Source organism: Vigna unguiculata, chromosome 9 (assembly GCF_004118075.2).
Source record: "Vigna unguiculata cultivar IT97K-499-35 chromosome 9, ASM411807v1, whole genome shotgun sequence".
In the NCBI taxonomy this organism is placed as follows: Eukaryota; Viridiplantae; Streptophyta; class Magnoliopsida; order Fabales; family Fabaceae; genus Vigna; species Vigna unguiculata.
The window spans coordinates 34,705,806-34,721,064 of record NC_040287.1 but is presented as its reverse complement, the minus strand read 5'-3'; the positions used below and the strand labels follow the sequence as shown (position 1 = coordinate 34,721,064).

At 29.4% G+C, this 15,259-nt stretch overlaps 1 protein-coding gene across 1 annotated transcript; it reads right to left on the bottom strand.

The window, feature by feature from the left end:
- Positions 1-2,386: 2,386 nt before the first annotated feature.
- On the bottom strand, positions 2,387-4,243 carry LOC114162408. The gene has a single exon (XM_028046278.1). It carries the CDS (start codon positions 3,680-3,682, stop codon positions 2,624-2,626), a length of 1,059 nt encoding a protein of 352 aa, XP_027902079.1. The 5' UTR covers positions 3,683-4,243; the 3' UTR covers positions 2,387-2,623.
- Between the last annotated feature and the right edge of the window lie 11,016 nt (positions 4,244-15,259).

Genomic DNA, 15,259 nt, shown 5'->3' with positions numbered 1-15,259 from the left:
GTTATAAATTAACTAAAAAAAATCACTAATTCTATTAGGAAGATGTTAATTTTTAATTTGAATATAAAAGGAAAACTCTCCATGACCCAATTATGACGGACTGACTGACCACCTTCTCTGGTTCTACCAACTCAGTCATGTAAGTTAAATAGAACATTCTTTTCTATTTTGCAGTTAAAAAAGTGAAGGGTAATTGTTCTAATTAAAGATATTAATTAAGAAACCAGTGGACATTTACTCCATTATTTATAAATATTTTAAGATAAGATAAAACAAAGTAGAACTTATTTCTTTAAATGGATTTCATGTCTATTATCAAGATCCGAATATAAATTTTTAAAAATCACCCTCTGACTGAGACTGTTATTTCTAACGGATCAATAATGAAAAGAGAAAAAGAAAGACGAACACTCATTTGGACCACAGTGACGAAGAGAGTCTTACAGTGAATCACACTATTTGCAACCTGCTACCGCCGCAACAATAGCTTTCACACAAATGCTAACATGCAAATACATTTTTTAATACACTTTTTCATTAAAGTGTACGAAACTATAAATTATAAACAAATATGGAAGTCAAATTATTTTAAGGTTTTAATGAATTTTGCTCATTATTAATTATATATTGTTAATAATCGTACGTTAGAATATTTGTTAGTTTCTTTTATAAGTACCATTATCATTCTCATGACAGGTGCTTCGTATTGTTGCTCATTAAAAGACAAGGCAGAACTCAGTCCAACATCAATTTCTTTGTTTACAAACAAAGTAGGCTTTTTAAATTTTTATAAGCAATAAGTAGAAAATAGTTCAAGATGTATACGATAAGATTTTATAATATATCCATATCCCTTTATGTGAGTTCTTATTTTCTTTTATCAAAATTATTTTCTTTACGTTGTCTTCATTCATTTCATCTCGCTCGTACTAAGAAATATGTGAATGGATTCACGTTATACGATTTCAGCCTAGTAATATCAGACTTTGAATTTTTTTGAGTTTTGAATATGCAAATATGCAACCGTTCAATTTTGGCGAAAGAATTTCATGATACATAATAGTTTTATTCAATTTGAACATAATTGCCTCTAACAAACTTGGGATATGTAAAGATAATTTAAGGTCTTATACTTTTAAAATATTTAATTATAGTTTTTCCAGTGTATAGTTATTTCTTTCTTTCAATGCTGTTTTTTAAATTTAAAGTTTATGTTTAATCTTAATACTTTTTGTCCTTGTTTCTAAAGAAACTAAAATTTAATAAATCTTATAGCCACTAATAAATCCTAATTTGAATTTAATTTTGATGTTTTGATTTTGATATAAAAATGACGTGTCTTGATTCAATAAACTTTATTTTCATGATTCTTTTGTTATTATACTTTAATCTATTTAAATTGGTATTGATAGTAACGATGAATATTCTATTTATATTATCCTCTATTCTTTATTTTTAATTTGTTTAAAACTAAAAGTATTCATGTAATTTCCTAACATCTTATTAACATCATGCAAATGTTCGGAAGTTGAACTAAATCCAATCTATTTTTAATCTTTTATATATATATATATATATATATATATATATATATATATATATATATATATATATATATATATATATATTCAAATTTGATGTTATGTTAAATACAAATATTTATAACATATACTTTATGCCTACACCACTTCAACTTAAAAAGTCATTTATCCTTACAATATACAATTTTCTCCAGTTGAAGTAACTTAGTTTGAAATTTAAACCAAATTTAGTCGTTTCTAATGAATGTGACCATATATAACAACAACTGAACTCTATATCACATGTATATTATAAATCAGACATTCTACGTTGGACTTTAGCACACCCTGTACTAGCTAGGGTTTTTCTATTTTTTATGATAAAATCTACTTGTTAAAAAAGAAATGATTAGCTATATATTTTTATGACATATCATACAGTAATTACTTCATATAATAGTTACCATTGGAAAGCATAAATAATTTCATATTATTATCTAAAATTTACTAAGCTGGACATTTTTTCCTCATCATTAATATTTTTAGTTATCAGTTCTCTTTGCAACCCCATTAAAAAATTATCATCACCATTATCATTATTATTCATAATAAGATTATCATTATGTATAATTACTTTCAGTATAGGGACATTATTAAATAATCGAATCTAATCATGCGACTACGATCATGTGGGCGAAACTAATATTCCTGTAATAATATTAGTTTTAGATCCCAACACTAAAGAAAAGATATATCACGAGCATCAAGTACAAATAACAGGAGTATGTATATATAAATATATACATATATATATATATATATATATATATATATATATATATATATATATAAATATAATACTCCTTATACTATGAAATAAAATTAATCTCACCCTATCTACCTATACTTTAAAAAATATAAAAAAATTAAAGCAAAAAAGAAAGAAAGAAAAAAAATGATAGCTGCAAATGCTAACCACCAACACTACAGCACTAGGATCAACATCATCATGATGACGCTCTTAATTCATTGCAGTGTATGAAATTCCACGCTGCAATGATTCACCTGTTGAGTATACTGTTTACTCTCACACACGCGAGATCCTATTGATCAGAAGAACAAATCCACGCTTCCACGGCACCTTCCCTAGGGGAATTACCATTCTCCAAGTTCTTCTCATGGTTCACGCTGCTAGAAGCAGAAACCGAGATGTTGAGCTTGCACCCACCATAGTTGTTCCCATCCAAGCACCTAAACGACTCTCTTCTCCCTCCTCCAACCATGCCTCCATCTCTACAATCACCGTCACCGCCACTCCTCAGAAGCATGCCCTCAGATACCACGTGTTCATGACCCTGTGCAACCACCAGATCATGCGCATCAAGCGCGGGCATGAATAGAGACTTTGCACCAAACCCTGCAGGGACAAGAGGTTGAAGAGAATAAGAGGGGTGGAATGCGGGAATAGGGTGATGTTGCATGATATTCTGTGGGGGCTGATAGGGTAACGACAGATCAGGAAGTAGATGGTAGTTGATGGAGTTATTAGTAGGAGAAAGATTGATGGTGGCGTTGTTGTGCAACGAGGTCCTTGAAGAAGCTGAAAGCAAAGGGTTCGAGCGGAGAGGGAGGCGGCGAGAGAAGGAAGGTGAAAAGGGCGGTGCTGGGATTCCGGTGAACTCTTGAACCATGGATCTGAAATTGGTGGTGTCGGTGGTGAGAACGGTGGTGGGTGCACGCCTTGAAGCTCTGCTTCGTTTCTTGGGGTTGCGTACGAGGTTGGTGGTTTGTGGCGGTGACGAGAGTTGTCTTGCACTAGTGTTGTCGTGGGCAAGGGGTTGAGGAGCCGAGAAGCATTGGTTTATTGGTGGTGTGGGTGATGAAGAAGATGGTAGGCTTTGAGGGAGAGTGCAATTGGATTGAGATCTTTGGCCAAGGGAGTCCATGTTTAAGAAGGAATTGTGGGGGTTTTGGTTTGGGTTGGATTGTGAGAGAGCATGGAGGTAGGTTGAGGAGAGATCAAACATTGAGGGGTGAGAAGGAACAAGGGATGGTTGGGGGTGGGAGATGGAACCAAAATGATTGAGGAAGGATGGATCAGCGTGTGATGAATCGTATTCTTCATCGCTGGAAGAGATGCTTCCACTGTTACCAGAATCCATAGGTTGAGCAAAAAAGAAAGACTGAAGAAGAAATGATTTGAAATAGTGAGCAGTGAATTACGTGTATGGTGATAAAGTTTCCACGAAATCCAATTGGGAAATCGGGGTTCTGAGAAAAGGAAAAGGAAAAAAGAAAGTATGCATATAGATGTTAATGATGATGCATAATATTAGGGTGGAGAGTGGGAGGAGAAGGAGCGTAAATTAGGAGGAGGAGTGGATTAGGGTTTGAGGGAAGGAAAAGAAGGAAATGAAAGAAGAAGAAAGGTTATTTAAGCTTTTTGAAGTGAGAAAAAGAGGGTTTGAGAAGATGAAGATGATGATGGATGAAGAGAGTGAAAGGGTGGGGTCGGCATTGGAGTAGAGATAAAAGAGATGCCGGTGGCTGGCCACAGGTCAAAGTCGATGTGAATGTGAGAGGGACAGTGAGAGAAAGAGAGGTGTAAAAAAGCCAAAACAATGTGGACATGTGGTGTGAAATGTTTGCAAGCTTTTACTTAACAAGATACCTCTTATTAATCCTCTTATTACTTGGAACCATTAATAAAATAAGTCATATATATCTAATCTTTGAAAATACTATCCTTACTTCAACTTATATTCATATCCAATATCAAATATTATCCCCGTGTAATTCTTAAATATTATATTTAAAAAAACATGTTGATGGAGTAAAAGAAAGTATTTATAATATTTTTTTTCCTATTTTGATGGCTAAAATAATGTGACATTTATTGTATACTAAAATAGTAGGCTAGTTGAGGTTAAGGGATTAGAGATGAAAAGATTAGGTAGCCCTCTCTAGTGAAGTCTGTGACTTTTTTCCAACACTTACATTTTTATCATAAATTCTGTTGCATCACTTGGAAAATATTGAATCTTTTCTCAATAGTTTTTTCATTTAAAAAAAATATTTATATATATATTACTGTTTACCCTAATTCTTAAGTAATGCAGGACACCTTTTTACCGGTTAAAATGTATTAAAAGTTTAAAATTACCGTGAGATGTATTTAACAAGGAGTAACACATAATTATGTGTTTTCGAATCCTTTTTATTGAACAGCTAACAATGTATTACAGAAATCATGTTGAGAAAATGAATACTTAAGATTTTGTATGAAATATAGTTTGTTTTTATACACTCTTAACCATCTAATTAGAAATTGTTGCATACTTTTAAATTATTTATTATAAAAGTAAAAAAAAAATCATAAGTAAAATTCTAATTTTAGGAGCACGTAGCAATTGATGTGCATTGAATGATAGTGTAAAATTCAATCAAAATCAACAAAATATCAAATTTATTTCTCTTATTTTATTACTGCCTCTGGTTATATATAAGCCCAAAAGAATGCAAAACTATCTCTCTCTATTCATGAAGCAAAGAAAACATATCATTTAAGACCCCATTAATTGAGGAGCATTAATCACTTAATAAAGAGTCACAGAAAGAAAAAAATAAAACAATAGATGGCATATATAAGAGGAAGAAACATTACCAGAAAAAGGGAAAGACAAGGGAAGCTAGTATAAAATGGATGTATCAAAATAAATAACTGGTTTGTTTTATAAGAAAATAGAAGGAACAAAAAGTTGTGAAAGAGAAAGTTGAACAAAAAGAACCATAAGACAAAGCAGGGTTAGATATATAGGAAGCTCTGCAGGGGTAAGCTCCTTTGCCTTTTCAAATTGTGTTTCATTTTCAGCATGTAGCAATGAACAGCTTTTTTAAAACCCCAAAAATGGTTTCATACCTTTAAGATTTTCTGTACTTATTTATGATGTAACTTTAAATAGAGTAATAGTTTTTATATTATTTTTCTTAAATTCAAACAAGTCAGGCAATTTAGATATATATACTTGTTAAAATCTATATGAGTTTTACATTCTTGTAATATTTTAATATAAAAAAAATCTCAATATAGTTTCATTGGGAAGATTAATCCATTCAAAATAATATATTTAGTTATTTATCATTTTGTAAATATCTTTTAGATAAATTACCCTGAAACCTCCTGCAGTTTGATAAAACTACAACTAATATTTCTCTCTTTTAACATTTTTTCTCCCGTAATCGATATAATATATATAGGATAATAATACTTTAACTCACTTTTTTTAATCCACTTTTAACCCATCACTCTCATCACCCTTACATCATTACATCATATCACATCACTACAAACAATTAAAAGAGATAATCTAAGAATAATAAGAATGATGGATTAAAAGTGAATCAAAAAAAGTAAATTAAAATATCGTTATCCTTATATATAATATATAAGAAATTAGGAGAGATTATTAATGAACACTATTTCGGTTTGAAAAATATTTTTTTAATAACTAAATTTTGTTAATTTCTTTTTATAATTTGAGATCATTTTTTTTAAGTGATTTGTAATTTTTTTAATTTTTTAATTCTTTTATTTTAAAATTACTTAGAAAATATAACTTCAAAAATATTGTTAAAATATTATTATATTTTAAATTTATATATAAATCACATGAGGAAAGGGAAGGTAACGAGATATTTAATTAAATAAAAAGAAATACAAGCATTGTCCTGTTATTGTATATTTAAGTCGTGTTTATGGAATTATGTTATTCTTTTTTATTGTGGGTGTTACATGTGACGATTAAAAGTTCTCTGAACTAATAATTTTATTCTGCATGATAATCTCTGAAGGTTTGAAATATGATAGAAAAAATCATAATTTAAAAACTAGTTATCAAATGTTGAATCAAAGTTATAAATTAAACATCACATAAAGAAGTTTGATTAAATATTTAATAAATAATAAAATGGTGAGCAACATGAAAAATAAACTAGTACCAACCCTATCCCAAAGTCAAGATTATCAATAATGAGGACAACTCATGGTTTTCAATAATTGGTCCACAAGATTACCCATAAAACCCCAGCCATAGTTCGTACTACTTTTGCCTCAGTTGTCAGTACTTTTTTTTTCTCCCTTCTTTAAAACAATTGTAGGTTATAATTATTTAATTATTTCATATCTTTTATTAAGCTTTTTTTTTTTGCTTTAACCCTCTTGATTTTAATTTCCATTCAAATAATTCAGATGGGTCTTTTAAAAGAAAAATAAGCTTCAAACGGTTGTGTTTATTTGATATATTTGAATTTAATATCTTACAGAAAACTAAATTTATTGTCACATAAATCAACAAAATTTGATAAGTAGTTTAGGAAATGAATGTTACCAATAATTGGTATCAAAAACTAGTTTATGGTTCAATTTAGTGTTTTTTAATTTGATTAATTTATATAAGATCTCATGTTCAAACTTCCTTGTCCTAATTGTTCAACAGAAAATATAAGTTATTTATTGTAATTTTCTTATATCTTGCTCCCTGCAAATATCTACCATAAAACAACAAGGCCTGAGAGGGAGCTTTTGCTACAAGAATTTCGTGGGTTTGATTTGTGTTCTTGGTCAGCCCATAATTCAATCTTTTCGTTGACCAGGTTAACATGCTTTCTTGATTAATTTCAGGGCCTGAAAGCCCGCATCATTTTTTCTCATTTGGGCTTCCAGAATAACAATAAATGTAGACACACCTTTTGGTTAAGATTTTGTGATATCGGTCTTGTTGTCAGGGTAAATTTGATAAATTTGACAAAGTTTTTATAAATAGAATTAAAATAGATTATTATTTTTTTTATTTTTTAATCAAAATAAAGTAATAAAGTAGTGTTTTTTTTACTTAAATAGATATAAACAGATAGTTTATCAAAATTTGTAAAAAATCCCTTGTTAACTTGTCATTTTTCTATTGCCAACACAAAGAGCATACTTGTTTTTTTTTCTATTGTTATTTGACTTAAATACCATCCTCGTCAATGTAAAATGTTGGTCTGTATAAAAGTTAAGCATCACGTTTAGTTCTCTAAATTTCTAAACTTAAATAATGTGAATTCATCACAATATATTATTTAATTACTAACATATCTTTGGTGTGATAACAATAAATAAAACTTTTAACTAAGCATTGCTATTAATATTGTGTATAAACAATTAATGAACATTCAACTTTGGCAACACACCATAAAGATCCAGCTAAGAAAAGATTTCATATGAGCCACAGTATTACCTCAGTTAATGAGAAAAAATAAATAAAAATAAAAACCACTATAGTCTACCTCAATCATCGTTGTCTGTTATTCCAAAACAGAGTCACCAAGGTTTGTTTGTTCCTCTCCCACTTGTCTTTCTCTTTATAAATATCATTATTTCAGGCAGTTTTCATCTTCCATCATCTTGACCATTGCTTATTTATTTATTCATGTTACTTTTTCTTCTTAAAATATATTTCCTTTTGAAAGGATTTCTCACAATCTTCCACAGTGATCTAATGGTATCGAAAATAACGCAATGAATATTGCGATATTTGGTCAATGTACTAGTACGCAGAGAAAGTAAATTATACTCGTTCCAAATTCAAATTATGATAAAAACGCTAACAAGTGACGAAGACCGTAAAGCACAGAGTGGTGTCAATTTATTATACCTGGGTTGAGTCATGTTTTATTGGTGTTGTATTTTGTTAATGATTCTCTTCGAAAGATCTAACCCATTCTTAATAAGAAAGAGAGTGCAGGTAACCACAGAAAATACACTGATACATACTTTTAATGGCAGAACAAGTTATCTGATAACATTGTTGTGATGTCTGCATTATAAGAAATCAATTTCATTTGACTATATATAGAAGTTTATTAATGTGTAACCTAATCTAATGTTTATTTGAAAATTGAAATGTTTACCAAAATATGAAACATTGACGTAGCTACCTTATTAAGCAGCAGCAAAAGCTTAAACTGAAAGTATGCATGGAAGGTATTGCAGCTTTGCAGTGACCTTGGATCACGTGACTAGGTAGCAGGGTTTACTTTACGTAAAATATTGCATGTGCGTCTCTGCAAACCGTAAACTATGTTATAAAGTTAGGAGACTTGAGTCGCAAGCCTTACCTTGCTTCTTTTTATACCCTCTTCTCACTCCAAGCCTTCACTTCAACCCTAACTTGGATCTCAAGCCTAAGATTATGCAATGCCACACCAATGTAACCATCTTCTTCCCTTTTGCGATTCCAACGTGGATCGCAAAGAAATCCAATTCTCATGATTCATTACCCAAAATTTTAGGCTTTAACATCTACAACTCATCATATCTTTTAGTTTACAAACACAACATCCTTGTACCATTCATATTGCTTGGATTAATTATTGCATGATAAATTGTATTTTTTTTCTTAATTTACTTTTGTTGCATAAATAATTTTATTTATGATTTCTACATTAATATTCTTTTTCTCTATTTCTAATTAAGTGTTGAAGATTGTTGGACTTTGAGACATGTCTCAAACTAATTTTTAAATTGATTTTATGATTAAAGTACTGTAATTTCGTGACGGCTATTTTAAAATTTATTTAATTATATGTTGGCTTAATCGACATTAAAGATAATAAATTAAAAAAAAATCCACAAACTCCATACTAAGAAAAATATAATGGATGAAAAAAATAAATGCGTATAAGTAAGATTATGGATGGAAGAAATGAGTATGAGGGAATAGTAGATGAGAAAAAAATGTGGATGAATGAGAAATAGGAGAAGAATATGGATGAAAAAGATGAGAATAAAAATGTAGATGAATGTATATAGATAAAAAAAAGATGAGTATGAATATAAGGAATATAAAAGTGAAAATGACGAGGCAGACAAAAAGATATGAGTGTGAGCAGATTTACAAATATAAATGAATAAAATAAATATGACGAGATTTATATAAAAAGCAAGAAAAAAATTATAAATAAAGATATTTATTTATTTTAAATTTGGGTTATTAAATTAAAACTAATTTATAGTCCATATTTAATACGAAAAACACATTTAAATTCAGAATATGTGACTTAGCATCAACTTGATCCATGTTACAAAATATTAAAAATAAAAGAGGTTAATGTCCAATGAGTCTAGGACAATCTTATTTATTTTAGATTTTTTTTTATAATAAGCTCATTAAATGAATGCGTATAAGTAAAATATTAAGATTATTTTTTATTTTTTATTATTATTTAGTGTGAGTTTAGTCGATACTAACTTATTAAAAAACTTTAAATACTTCTCTATTATATATATATATATATATATATATATTTTTTTTTTTTGTTGATAAAAAAAAATCGAACAGAGAGAACCGATAACTTCTTTCTCTTAAACTATCATTTTGAAGTATAAACATTGAAAATATTTTTTAAAAGCGACTAAATAGGAAGTATGAGTCATAAGCATCTACTCTAACATTATTCTCATCACTTAAGTGACCAACACACCACTTAAGTGAAATGTGTTTAAAAGAATAACTCAAAAATTGCAAACAATTGAAACAAAGCTAACATTTTTATCAATAATTCTTTACTTCGATTTCAACCAAAAAGTAAACTTGTTTTGATCAAATTAAGTCAAATTATCTTACTACACTCAAACTTAACATTCAAAATTCATAAACAGCCAAATATTTCAATAATCAATCTATATCAAACTAATAGCACATAAACCCAAATTATTCACCTTGTTGTTCAATATTTTGTCAACTTAGAACAAAAACAACGACGATAATTCTTACTTATCTAACTAAGGTTTACACCATCAGCACTATATTATAATAATTTCCTCTACCTTGAAACACTTCACTCGAGTACAATACTTTCAACAAAAAGAATAGTCAGAAATGTCGAAACTTGTTTCCAAAAGTTTGAATAATAAAAAAAACAAACACATACACAAATTTAGATCTAGAGGGATCCAAGCGACAGAAAATCCCTTCCACGAAGACATAATAAAAAGAAATCATTTAAATTATGTGAAAGAAAAACTTACTTATACTAAAGTTTTGATAAGCTCACAATGACATTTTAAAGTTCTATATTTTGAAAGGGAAAACAATTGTCTTAAAACCTGCTGTGAATATGTTTCTTAAGTTTAAAGAAAAAAAAATTAAATAAATAAAGAATGAATTCATTATATCATATATATATATATATATATATATATATATATATATATATATAATGTTATAAGTTTTAATAACTAAAATATCCATTTTCCCGCTGTTTGAAATATTCTCATCTATATATTTATAAAGAAACACAACCAGTTTATCTGTATTCATTTAATCAGTTCCTTATCAGTTTATACCATGCCAATGACATAAATAACTAAAGCGGAACAGTAATATAATTTGTGTGTGGAGTTCCAAAGTTAGGCAATTCTATATTCACAAAGATTTATCATTCGATAGGTGTATCATAATAATTAAGATTATTTAACGTATACTGCTACGAATAACAACATATTGCGAACAGGGAATTCATGTGTAAAATATGTGGAATTTGATGAAAACACACATGATTATAATATCAGCTATGTATGTAGCTAGTCCACAGAATAAACCCAAGTGTCAAAACATTAACATATCTATTTACCATAAACACAAGGAGTTTTTAATTCAACAGTGATTTTTAATGGAGACACTTAGTGACGTCTTGATGAGTCAGGTCTTGATTAATTAGTTAGTTAAGTGAATATTGACACGTGTATTATTTGATTTGTAATTATATATGATAATGGAAAGGAGAGAGAAGATGGTTCAGAGATCGATATCGAGTTTTTATGATTATATTGCAATTCAGAGTTTTAATTTGTGATAATACCTTCTAACTCTCTGATTAATGGGACTTTGGTGTTGGACACGTCACTGGAATTGATTTATGGAAAGAGATAGGAAGAAGAATTAAGAGGTTTAGAGGGAGGTGGGAAATGCATTAAGTGAGTTGATTGGTTGAATGACTGTGTGTATGAGAGTAAACAAATGGCTACAAAACCTTCAGCTTCAAATATTCTAATCACTCGTGTCTTTTCCTCCTCTGCCCCACCTCTTTTTGTTCACGAACAGACCCACCACAATTATTATCATGCCCACCGACGACACTGCAATATTCCTGTGTCGTTTTGTTGCTTACCCTCGATGTTAGGTTAGAACAAAGAAAAAACCTAAATTATCCACAAAAAAACTTCTCACTTTGTTTTTCTGTATCATCGTCGTATCTGGGCCTATTACACTTTTTTTTTTCCTTTTCTCTATTTATACATTTCAACACTCATACTATAAAATTTATGCATAGAGCTTTTAATTTTTTTTTTTCATCAAGTCAAATTTTACATATTACACCGACTTTTTATCGTACAATCACCATATGATAAAGTTAGCTAAGGAACCGTTAATTCTATAATTTATTTTGAAATATAACAGACTTAATAATTAATATTCCATGTATATATACACATGCTGACCAACATAAAAAATCATGTTAAAATAAAAATATAGAACTTCTGTTGTCTATTTTTTATAAATCACAAAGCGTACATTTCCCTTCAAACAAATGACAAAATCTTGAAGGTGAACATGTATGTATGATTGTCGTAGAACTTTGACTACGTGTTGTGTTGAAGCGGTCGGATTGTATGCACACGTGATCCTTGTTTGGATACGTATAGTTCATTTTTCCACTTCACTGAATCAGAGGGAATCAGTTTGTCTCCTTCTGTTTCTATATTTTTTTTTTCTTTTTCCAAATAGCAGAAGAACTAACTGAGAAATAAGATTATGTGAAGCGTAAGTTTTTCTAGCATTCAATTCTGACTTTCATCTTTGCTTTGCATGAATGGTGTCAATCAAAAACTAAATTCAAGCCGCGTTATAAATGAGTACCAGATTCCGACACCTTGTATTAATGAATAATACTTTCAAACTTTTAAATATTGCTTTTTTCATATAAATTTGCTGAATGTAAAATTGAAAATTTTCATATATTTGATTGTAATTTTAGAGAATTGAGAGGACCATCCATCTCAATTGGTGTAGTTGACTGTAATATAGAAGCACACACGAAATTTAAAATAGAATTACTTAACATGTAATTTTTATGAAAAATTGCAAATCTTCACTGCTATTCAATTTCTCACATACTCAAGTAGCATTATGATGACAATTTTAAAAACAACTATCTATAATCGTTCTGATCTTCATATTACTGGCTCCAAAGAGAGAGTTCCGTGAATACCGATTGAAAAATCAAGAAATTCAACATTGGATATAATTTGGTTTTAACCCGTCACAATGATTACAGTCTGAAATTTGGTGAACCTAAAAAATAATGCAGTGTTGGAATTTAGCTATAGTGCATGTAGAATGTTGAATTATATGGCGTGCCGTCTGGCGCGGGGTGGTGCCAAGCATTTAGAAGCCGGCACCGACGAACAGTGAACGAGACAGGATGTGGGTAAACTGTATGACAAATTGCTTCAGATAAGATCTGAATTGTCTCTAATTGGATGGCCCCAAATGCTTTCTAACTAATGAAAACGAATGAACTTCTCCGCGCCTAAATCTCGCACAAAAACAATAGGCAACAAGAATCCTCACCAACCACCAAAATAGAATAGTTAGGAGCAAAAGTAACCAAAATGGTTTATGTGGACGCACCTTCTTCGGACCCTCTTCCCATATATTTTGGTGGGGTCTTCAGGCCAAACAAAAATTATTTGTTGCTTGCCAAATTCAATGAAAGGAAAACAAAAGAAAACTTATTATGCAATAAATTAAACAAGAAATAATGTATGTAAAAGTTGAATTTGGAAAAGAGCTCTGTAGTTGTGCCTTGGCAACAAATCAAAATAGTCATCATATTCACCGATGTTACCAAACCTAAAGCCTTTTTTTTTCTTTTCGATAGGGGAAGTTGTTACCAGCTATTATAACAAAGTTTGTGATCGATTCTTACCCTCCGGGGAAAGATACAAATGTGCAATCATATTTGATTGTTTCGCCAACGTGTCCATTATATGAATTAAATATTGTTCCCACAACTAACCCAGATTTTCAAATGGATGGTTCAGTTATTTTTATCTCAACAATTTGAAAAGGGTCACTTTAGTATGCTAACAAATTAATTGTTTTCCGTGATTAGGAGAATCATATATTTGCTTTTCAATGCCTTTATTTCTGGTCAAAAAGGTTTGTCCCCCAACTTACATGTAAACCCATTTTTAATTTAATTTCGTGGATTAGTATATACAATACATGATTACATACTTGTTCTAAGTAAGACTATACTGAGAAAAGAAAACAAAGATATGTCAATTGCACACAATTGCGTAATAGTTTACACCCAAGTTTTTCATGCTTCAAATTTAAGTTTCACAGCTACCAGCATCTACACTATGACTGTTTCAAAGTCAGTGTATATAAATATACCTACCAACCGTAAACCACACATAAGTTTTCTACAATTTACTTTATTTTAATCAATTTAATAGAGGATTAAAAAGAGATGACTAATTAAGCCTTCAATATTGTACTTTTGATGTTAATTTCTTTTGAAATTACTTTTTAGATGATTTATACTGTAAGATCATTCTGAGATTTGAATTCTCTGTTGGATCGTGTTATCATTTCTTTAAAATACAATGATATATACTAGTTTAGATGTTTTAAAAAATACATGAAAAAGGTAACATATTTATCCAATTTTTATTTCAATGTAAGAGTTTGTGATACCCATTATTTAATTAATGTTTTATTAAAGTTTTTTGCAGCGATATATATTTTTAAGAAAGAACAACAATTTTTTTATCCTCATGGCCAACAAAGTTATTTAAAACATTTAATAAATAAATCTAATATGATTTAAGTATTAATTTTGTCAAGACTGTATCATTTTTAAATTCTAATATTAAATAGGAAAATGTTGAGAAAAGAGATTTCATGTTAAGTGTTTAAAAAAACAGTTATAAAATTAATTATTAGAAAAACACATGTGGAGACACAACTGACTATTCTTCCATTAAAGTATTCGTGTATTTAGATTGATGTGTGAGTTTTATATTGAAGTCACACATGAAAAATGTAATAGTTGTTTATGAGAGTTTTAGTTTGATATGGATAAATTGTTTTACAAACTTTGAACCAAACACGCATTTAGTCCTTAAGAAGCTATTATAGATATAATTTTTTATGGGACATTCTTTTAATATGTTTATTAAAGTAAGGCACTTTCTATTTCAACGTTAGGACAAATCCTTAATCATTAACCATTTTTTTAAACATCAGCATGGTTCCGGCATAACTAAAAGGAAACCACAACATTGTAATTTATTTCACCACTATTATTTTACAAAACATAATTGAAACAGTGGATATTTTAGGATTCCAAACTTGTGATCCAGGGGAAGAGATAAACCTTTCAATAAAGCTAATCTAAGTTTTCAATTCCAGTGAGCCGCCTCAGAGATTGTCTTTCTTATAAATAGTCAGAAAGTTAATTAATTCATTCAGTTTTTAATAAAAGTGTTTTGACACAGATTTATGTTGGAAATTAGTTTAAGTACACTTATCAATCGTATTTAATAATTTAAAACAAAAAGAGGGACTATCTTCTTGTTTTTGATTATGGTTCCAGTTCAACGAGAGGAACTAACAAACTACTTA

What these genes read in the sequence shown, in the direction of transcription:
- LOC114162408 (XM_028046278.1), bottom strand. Translation starts at nt 3,682, where the DNA reads ATGGATTCTGGTAACAGTGGAAGCATCTCTTCCAGCGATGAAGAATAC.